The sequence below is a fragment of the Athalia rosae genome, chromosome 5, assembly GCF_917208135.1.
Source record: "Athalia rosae chromosome 5, iyAthRosa1.1, whole genome shotgun sequence".
NCBI classification, from domain to species: domain Eukaryota; kingdom Metazoa; phylum Arthropoda; class Insecta; order Hymenoptera; family Athaliidae; genus Athalia; species Athalia rosae.
In genome coordinates, this window is record NC_064030.1 from 12,087,559 (window position 1) to 12,095,980 (window position 8,422).

Sequence of the window (8,422 nt, forward strand, 5' to 3'; positions counted from 1 at the left end):
GAGGATCTGGTGTTGTTAAAATATGTGAGATACAAAAAACGTAAAATCTCAATGATGAGACGTCACGATAAAATAGTGAATGGTAAATGATGAGTGGTCAATGAAATACGCATATGGAAAGTGACGAAAAGTGAATGGTAAATGGCGAATGGTACAACAATATGGGTCCCGATTGATCTAGCATCTATTGATGTGTGCTCGGATGTGTGATTTTCAGGGGGTATTCTGGTCTAGAGCCCTACTTTTTGGGTATTTTTCAAACTAGGATAAAAAAAAAATTGAAAACATTTTTACCATCCATTTTTTTATATAATATTTATTGATTTTTAAAGTATACAAAAAAAATTGAAAAAAAAGAAAAAGTCAAAAATTCATCCAGTGACAGGTCGGTGAAGTGGGGGTTGCTAGTCAAACAGTGCTCCCTGGTTGACATGATTCCAACCCTTGTAGTAATCTAAATCGAACAAACAAAAAAAATTCTTAATTAGTAAAGATGTCGCTACATCTTGAACTACGGCCGAAAAAAAAAAAAATTCACAAAATGGCGTCTACTTGAAAAAAAAAATGTTTTCTACCCCTGTTTTTCGACCTTTACGAATTTTTTCAAAAATACTTCAAATCAAAATTTTTCAAAATCCTTAGCTCCAGTGATGAAAAGATGTATGAAGAAGATTCTCACGAAATTTTAAAGGAATCGGTCAGATAGAACTTGAGATATCGTGTCAACCACCTACACAAAAGGAGTTTTGAGAAAAACGCGTTTGAAGTTCGAGAAAAATTTCCAGTTAAATAACTCAGATAATTATGTTTAATACTCACTTTGGATTAAGAGTCTTGGATACTAACATATATATTGCGACGTTGAGGTTTTTTATTTTCCCCAGGCGGGTTGGACCCGGGAAAACCCACGTGCCTTCGGCGCGATCTGTACGAAACGGAAAACGGAAAACGGAACGGAAAACGGAAAACGAAACGAAAAGATTGTTGGGCGCCAGACGCGTGTCGCGTCACCTAACGAAATAACAAAAACTTACAGAATAAACGAATGCAGATCCGGCGGAGTGGCTGGCTAGGCACAGGCTGTTCAACAGCGGAATAAATGGTAGAGTGGCGTGGATTCACAACAACAATTCGGGCACGAATAAAATAACGATAACGTAGAACCGAATTCGTAATTTCGGGAGACTGTATTTTAACAAATTCGGTAGGAAATACAGAATCGGTAGATTTACAATAGGTCGAGAGTAGCAAAATATAATTCGTTTAACGGTAGCGGGAGATCATTTACGGGAGTACAGAATTATAGTTTCGATATTCGAAAGGCCTACGGGAGTTTACTGGTTCTTCTACAAATTATCCGAATGTGCGATAATTACGAACGGGAGAAAAGGCGCGGTTTTACACGGAGCGCTTTTCCGTGGCTACTCTACGGTAACGGACAATTGATTTTCCAAATTGATCGGGAACGTAACGGAACGAAAGATTTACCGTAGGGGTAACAAATTACCCAAAGAAATGACAAATTAATACGGGAGAAAATATTACATAAATTATAACAAAATACCATACAGCATCACCAAATATCACCAAGGCTTTCCTTAACGTAGTACTTAAATTTTACTCAATGACTCAACGTATTAACTGATGCCACGTGCAGCAAATGCACGGGAGAAACGGCAGAAGACCAACTAAATGCGAAAATACAAAATGTACGGTAACTTAATTCGGCCACGAGGTGCACCGGAAGGAATTACAGAATTGCCCAAAAACCGAAATACGTAACGGATCGGACCGTACCAAATTGCGGTGGGGCTCGTTCCCACCGACTTATCAAATTACGGGATGCAGTGGGCCTTTTACCCACTGACTTACACTCTAAATTTACGGGATGCAGTGGGCCTTGTACCCACTGACTTACACACAAAATAAACTGCGGTGGGGCTAGTTCCCACCGACTTACAAAACAATAAAACGAAAATACGTAATGCTTTAGGCAATTCGCAATCCCCACGTGGCTACTTCGTGCCTCTCTCGGAAAGTGGAAAACCTTACCTTATCGAAGGAGTTCGGCACCCACTGACTCTAACTTAATGCAATTGTTTTAACTGATTCTAGATTTAAATATACTGTAACGAAAGGGCGGATAGGAGTGAATCCAAAGTGCAACGGTAGCGGTAGCGTTAGGTGAGAAACGGTAGCGAGAGACGGTAGATTTTGGAAGGCGGAAAAGGAAGATCTGAATTGGTGAGGAAGGATCTAGCCAAAACGTCCTGTCTGATCGACGGTATCTCGTAGAGTAGGACGAGTTGAGCGCCGGTGTCCAGGATCTTCTTACTCGGAAATCGTCCGGATTGGCGATTCCCTCTCCTAATTAGGCCACAGGTGTAGGGCGCAATTCTTCGGGTGACAATTGAATTTGCCTATTCGGCGCCTCTCCTCTCCTCTGACGTCATCATCCATGCTTCCTCATCGGCCGCGCTCGCTTTTGAATACTGACCGGCTGGCTGTCTGCGTTCAGAAGGCCATCCAAGGCTGCGTCGACTCAGGCACTTGGAGTCCTCATCCTAAGAGCAACATCTCTATTCTATGTCGTCTCGGAAGTCGGAATGTAGTCCTGGGCTCACTTGTGCCTCGGCTCCTACAATATGTCTTCCTAGGCAGAATGTCATCTCGGGAGGTTACCAAGTTTTACCCGGTGACGGGATCAGTTCCGGAACGGTAGATGTTATTTTGGTCTGGCTCCTGGCCAGTAAGTTACGGGACGGGAGGTGACACTACTCAGTTCATGCCACCCTATACGCCGCCTTCCGTAGCATCCATTCGTCGATAGCAGAGCGTCTTACGCACCTATCGTCTAGCGGGAGATCGTAGACGGGTCGTCTTGCGGTCCTATACGCCGGTAGCGATTCGGTAGATCGGGAGGCGGGAGATGTTGGCGATGCTGTCATCAGCTGGTGGTCCGGTCCACCGCGGGAGAGTGCACATCGGTATTCTGAATGGCACAAATGACGTCAGAGTTGTACCCTTGGAGGAAAGGGCCCGGGAGGTCCTCGTAGGTCGTCCTGGCTCAACTCGTCGGTATTTTCCCAGGTCACATAAGAGAATATTCGGAACAACAACGAAAATTAGCTTAACATACGGAATATCTCTTATTTCAATTTAGCCTTGGTGATTCGTTTCGGTGTGCTGCAGTTTTCTAGATTATTAACGAAAAACGGGAGGAAATTCCGGGAGATTTGGGTGCCGTAGTAACGGGGCTGAAAACGCCACGTTACAAGTTTTATTTTACTGAACCAAGATTGATTGAATTGGAAAGCTGAGTGCTACATAATTTTCCGTCGGTGATTTGGTTTTGAAGAGTCACGATTTTTTTGTTATTGAAATTGCGTAAATATCCGAACTCTTCGAAAGAATAACTGGTGTTTCCATAGACCGATAATAAAAGTATAGCGAAGATAAAATTGGCACGCATTTCGGATTGACGAAAAGCACGACAATATACCAAAAATGCTATTCACAAGCTAAAGACTTGCTTCCTATGCCTTTGTAACATGAAGAAATCCACGTGGAAATGATTATTCTTACCAGGGGATGGAGCTGCCACCTCATCCACCTGGGGCCCCGCCGCCGCCGCTTCGCACGACGACCCCGCCGCATCGCACGACGACCCCGCCGCAGTCGGAGCTGCCACCTCCGCTGCGGTCGTAGCCGCCGCCTCTGCCGGACCCTCGTCCGGGTTTATTTTTTTCGTAAAAATCGTTCCCATCTGCGAAAAAATTCCAATGATACATTGTTTCGGAATATACGTAAAATGATACCGATAAATAATTCGGGATCTGGTATTATGCCGACAACTATCAGTATGCTGAAAGGTGTACGAAGGGTGCATTCCGAAATATACCTGAATTACGGCAAGTTCGTGACAAGGAGAGATAGATAGATCCAGACAAAAACATTGTCAATGTAAAAATGAGCCGCCAACTACCAAATTTGAAATCCTTTTGCCAGTATTTGTAATGAAATCAAAAAATAATGCCAAGCACTACGAGTTTCCGGCAAGCATATGTCGTTAAGTTCGACCTCGCTGTTTCGTGTACTGGATATCGAAAAATCATTTCAACGGCTGCATACTTGGCGGGCGCATTTTTAATTATCGATCGTGCTCATGCGTTCATATTAAATCAATATAGAGTATATCGAAGTATGCTAGAAACACTAGAATATATCATTATACTGGGTATCGGACCTCCTTGAAGCATTTGATAGAAAATAAAATTCGTCTGATTAACATAAGTACAAACTAGTTCAGAAGATTGCAATTGGATTGAGAACTGCATTTTTAATAATTAAGAACTGCATTTTTAATAAACAAGACAGATTTCACAAGAGTAAAACATATAAAATAGGTAAACTAGAGAAAACGTTAGTGAGTTAGTAATAGCTAGTGATAAAAGCGGGAGAATAATTCATCAGTTTTCTGTATAAGATTGACAAAACGTGTAAAAAAAAATTCTCAAATGTCACTCTGCATTATTTGTATTCAACCACTTTGAACTATGCTTTGTATATCAGGTAGTAGTATTATTTATATATTACGTTAACCTGTGTATCTGTTTATTAAATTGCAGTCAAAAGTCATAATTCTTTTTCATTCCTTGCCAACCTGATAGTTCCATATCCTAAATTATTATACATTTAGTATAATATATACTGGTTATACATATTCATATATTTATTTATGTATGACGTCTCTTATGCTCAGATATATATATATATATCAAAAACACTAAAATTCGATTGCTCGCTGCTTCTACATCCGTCATTCTTGACAAAGAAACAATATAAGCCATTTTCATTTTGATTCGCCTTTGTTTTTACGGAAAATCGAAAAGTTATCAGTAACTATCGATGAGATTATCAACTTATAATAGTGATTAACATTTTTTTAATCGCACAGCATTATTTTTCACCGTTATTTTGGTCGATATAAAATACCAATGACAAGGTATGCATAAAATGAACGCCAAGGCAAAACTCCATCAACACGAACCTGTGTCAGGCGATTTGAACTAATAGTAATGCAGCTAAGGGTGGACTCATCTCTTACACAATGAACGATTCGAAAAAATAATGATATCCAACGTGAAAATAATAAATACTATCGATGCGTACGAATAGGTATTCAATGCGCCCGCCAAGTATGCAGCCGTCGAAATGATTTTTCGATATCCAGTACACGAAACAGCGAGGTCGAACTTAACGACATATGCTTGCCGGAAACTCGTAGTGCTTGGCATTATTTTTTGATTTCATTACAAATACTGGCAAAAGGATTTCAAATTTGGTAGTTGGCGGCTCATTTTTACATTGACAATGTTTTTGTCTGGATTTTATTACTTTTTGTAAGTACGAAGAGGTTTTGCACCAATTCCATCACTGATGTTCCATCCCAATCCCCCATTTCAATTGAAGTTACTTGGTTAATTCTTGTTTTTTTTTTTTACATTTCGACTACATCTTACGAATACCCGTGTTATAAGCAAATATTATTGATTTGTTCTGTATTTCGATCGTATTTCTACACTAGGTTATTCGCAAGGCACAAAAGTTTATCTTTAAGTATTCTACGTTCAAGTCACTCAGTCCTCGTTACTTTTGAATCTTTCTTATGAATTGATTTCACAGAATAACATAATATAACAAAGCACTTGTAAGTTACAGTCGTACGATTGAAAGAAAACTTACTGGCACGTATACAATCCTCCAATTGTATAAAGTCATTTAGCAGAGATGAATTGGCATATCTTACAGTATATTCAAGAATTAGTGTCATTTATTTGAACTATCATTTCCAGAACAAGGTCACATGTTCAGTTATAAGTGATTAGCAGCTGTGATCATAGTAGTTTGACAAAGATTTTTTCAGAGCACAAGATATGCAGTTATTTCTACGTGAAAGGCAAAGTTTCTTCTTGATTGCTTAGAATATGTTTGAAAATTATGTATCTAATGTCAACAATCTTGTGGAATACTCGAAAGCACCTCCTTACACTGTGTCGAAAGAGTTCCTTGGCGGCGGTTGCTTCAGGTACGTAGTATACTACTTTGCAAAATAAATTTGTAGCTTCATTCATATGTGATAATCTAGAGCTTGAAGTTGTTTCAAATTGTTATTTGATACAAATGTAGTTGCTAAATGAGTAAGATATTACAAAAGATGCAATGAAATTTTAACAAAGGATAATCAGCGGTAATCTTCGAAGGTGTTGTAACTGACAACGACTTCACTAAGAAATAGCAGGAAGAGATCTTCTCAACAGCAGTATTGTCGCAGCACAGATATTTACTGGGAGCATCATAGCGTAACTGATAATACTTCGCCTCCTCAATCCAAATGTAGATAATTATTTGCATATTCCCACTTTGTTGTTTGATTTCAGCTGTAGTGAAGAATTCCAATGTTTTGTAACATATATTTTACAAAGTACTGGTACCAGATTAAATCACATATATGGATACAAATACGACCCACCTGTTCAAGTCATATAACACTTGTGCATACATGAAATGACGAATAAAGTTTGTACCTGATTTGTGGGTTACTTACTTGCAGGTCTGTCTTCAACTATTCTTTGCGACTTGTTATTCGAAAATAAATTGTGTTAGTACCAAAGGAAATCCAGTGTAATTCGACTTCTTTTGATCCAGTGTGTCTCCATTTCTTTTGACCTTGAATGGATTATAATAAGACCTATATGTACTGAGGTTTTATGATGCCTCATGATTGAGCTTCATGATTGAGTTGACGACCCATTTCCTTTCTCCTGAAAAATCTGAAATTTATTGTTCTAATTTGCCTTTTACAAATGGTGGAGCAAAGTAAATGTCCGTCTGTGGTAGGTATTATGTGTTTATGAGTGAGTGGTGATTTCAGTAAGTATTCTTTCGGTTTAGTTTATATGTATGTATATATGTGTTGATTCATTGCGAATTCTTTATTTACAATTGAATATAGTATAGTAGTTGATTAAGTATAATAGTAGTAATAGTGTTAAATGTAATATGTAATATAGTAGTAATAGTGTTAAATGTAGTATGTAATATAGTAGTAATAATGTTAAATGTAATATGTAATATAGTAGCGAATAAGTATGTATATATATATATTTGTCCAGGGGTCGTTTTGGGGTCAGGAAATTTGAGTATGATTTTTCAATGGAAAATCATAGCTGAGTGGTACACAAACAATAATCAATCCAAAATTCTCAATTTGATTCATTACTATTCCTAAAATCTCGCAACAAAATCGTAGTGGTCCTTTCCAGGTCAGAAATCGGAAAGGTCGTTTCCAGGACAAAAATTAGCAGATCAGTTTTTCATGGGTAAAATTTGGGCTAATCACTAGCCGACGTAATTCTATTAAGAAAATTGAAAAATCCGAATTAGGTTTTGGATTATAGGAAAATGCATACATGATGGTACTTTCCGGTACCTAGTCGCAATAAGTTTTCGTGATCAAAGTCTGAGCAGTGGAAGGCCCTATAATGACTGAAAACTCCATTTTCACTATCCCCCTAAAACAATTTTTGAATTCCATAGTAAAACAAACAATAAATCAAATATATGTGGACAGAAACGCTAGCAAAAATCACCAATACGAGGTGGTCCTGGAAAGCACCTTATAACTTTTCTGAGGTCTCTTCCAGGATTCATTCAATTTCCGAATGGTATTTCCCAGACCCGAGACTGAACATATCCCACGGCATTTTCCAGGTCATAACCACATACCTTAATGGTTATTTCCGGGACAATTCAGAAATCGTAGAAGGGTTTCTTCCAGGACTTATTTTGATCACGCGAAATTGGAGTTGAAATTTTATCATGGACTCTCCGGTCTAGTAATCATATGATGAATATCAAAAAAATTATACTGAAAAAAAAATATAAAAAAGCCAGGTTAATCGCATCCTGAACCACAATGATCCCCCAGGTATCTTCTTGTTACGAAAAAACTGTCCTTTTAGGACAAATCCTGAGACAGACCAGTGGGCCGTTTATGTACGAAATGCATTTCAACCAAATCACTTCGTGCACATCGACTGAAACCGAACCAGTGTTGCCGGTTTCCGAGGCATGCTGTCGAAAATGCACTTCGGTTACGATTGCGTGCACGATAATCGTTGGTTTTTCACTTTCAACATCATCAAGGCCATCAGCTGATCTCTAGCTGCGTCGTTGTGCCACGCATTTTTTTCGTAGAACAGCCTTGATGAGATAATCGTTCAGTCCGTGTCGTTTTCAGTCGAAGCGGGTATTTATCCAATAGCAGTGTGAGAAAACAGACATCCCAGACTGTTCTGTCTACCTGATTATCGTTATTCGATGTAAAAATCGTATTTTTCATCAAGGTCCTGGAATAGAC

The 8,422-nt window shown here is 38.8% G+C and overlaps 1 protein-coding gene across 3 annotated transcripts; it reads right to left on the reverse strand.

Annotated features, from left to right (window-relative positions):
- Positions 1–302: 302 nt before the first annotated feature.
- Positions 303–7,842, reverse strand: LOC125500950. 3 transcript variants are annotated; one of them, XM_048655192.1, is made up of 4 exons: positions 6,051–7,842; positions 3,586–3,766; positions 820–925; positions 389–454 (listed from the first exon to the last, which is right to left on the reverse strand). In XM_048655192.1, the coding sequence occupies exons 1-4, from the start codon at positions 6,132–6,134 to the stop codon at positions 409–411; spliced, it is 417 nt and encodes a 138-aa protein (XP_048511149.1). In that variant the 5' UTR covers positions 6,135–7,842; the 3' UTR covers positions 389–408. The 3 variants fall into 3 exon arrangements, with proteins under 3 accessions (XP_048511151.1, XP_048511149.1, XP_048511150.1); XM_048655193.1 differs by lacking the exons at positions 389–454; positions 6,051–7,842 and adding exons at positions 461–730; positions 5,746–6,044; XM_048655194.1 differs by lacking the exon at positions 820–925 and having other exon boundaries at positions 303–454; positions 6,051–7,489.
- Between the last annotated feature and the right edge of the window lie 580 nt (positions 7,843–8,422).

Bases quoted from the DNA above. Each gene is read 5' to 3' on its own strand.
- LOC125500950 (XM_048655192.1), bottom strand. From the start codon at position 6,134: ATGAATGAAGCTACAAATTTATTTTGCAAAGTAGTATACTACGTACCT. The intron at 3,767-6,050 runs GTAAGGAGGTGC...ATTTTTTCGCAG, and splicing joins AGGAACTCTTTCGACACAGT to ATGGGAACGATTTTTACGAA. The intron at 926-3,585 runs GTAAGAATAATC...CGTTTCGTACAG, and splicing joins GGTGGCAGCTCCATCCCCTG to ATCGCGCCGAAGGCACGTGG.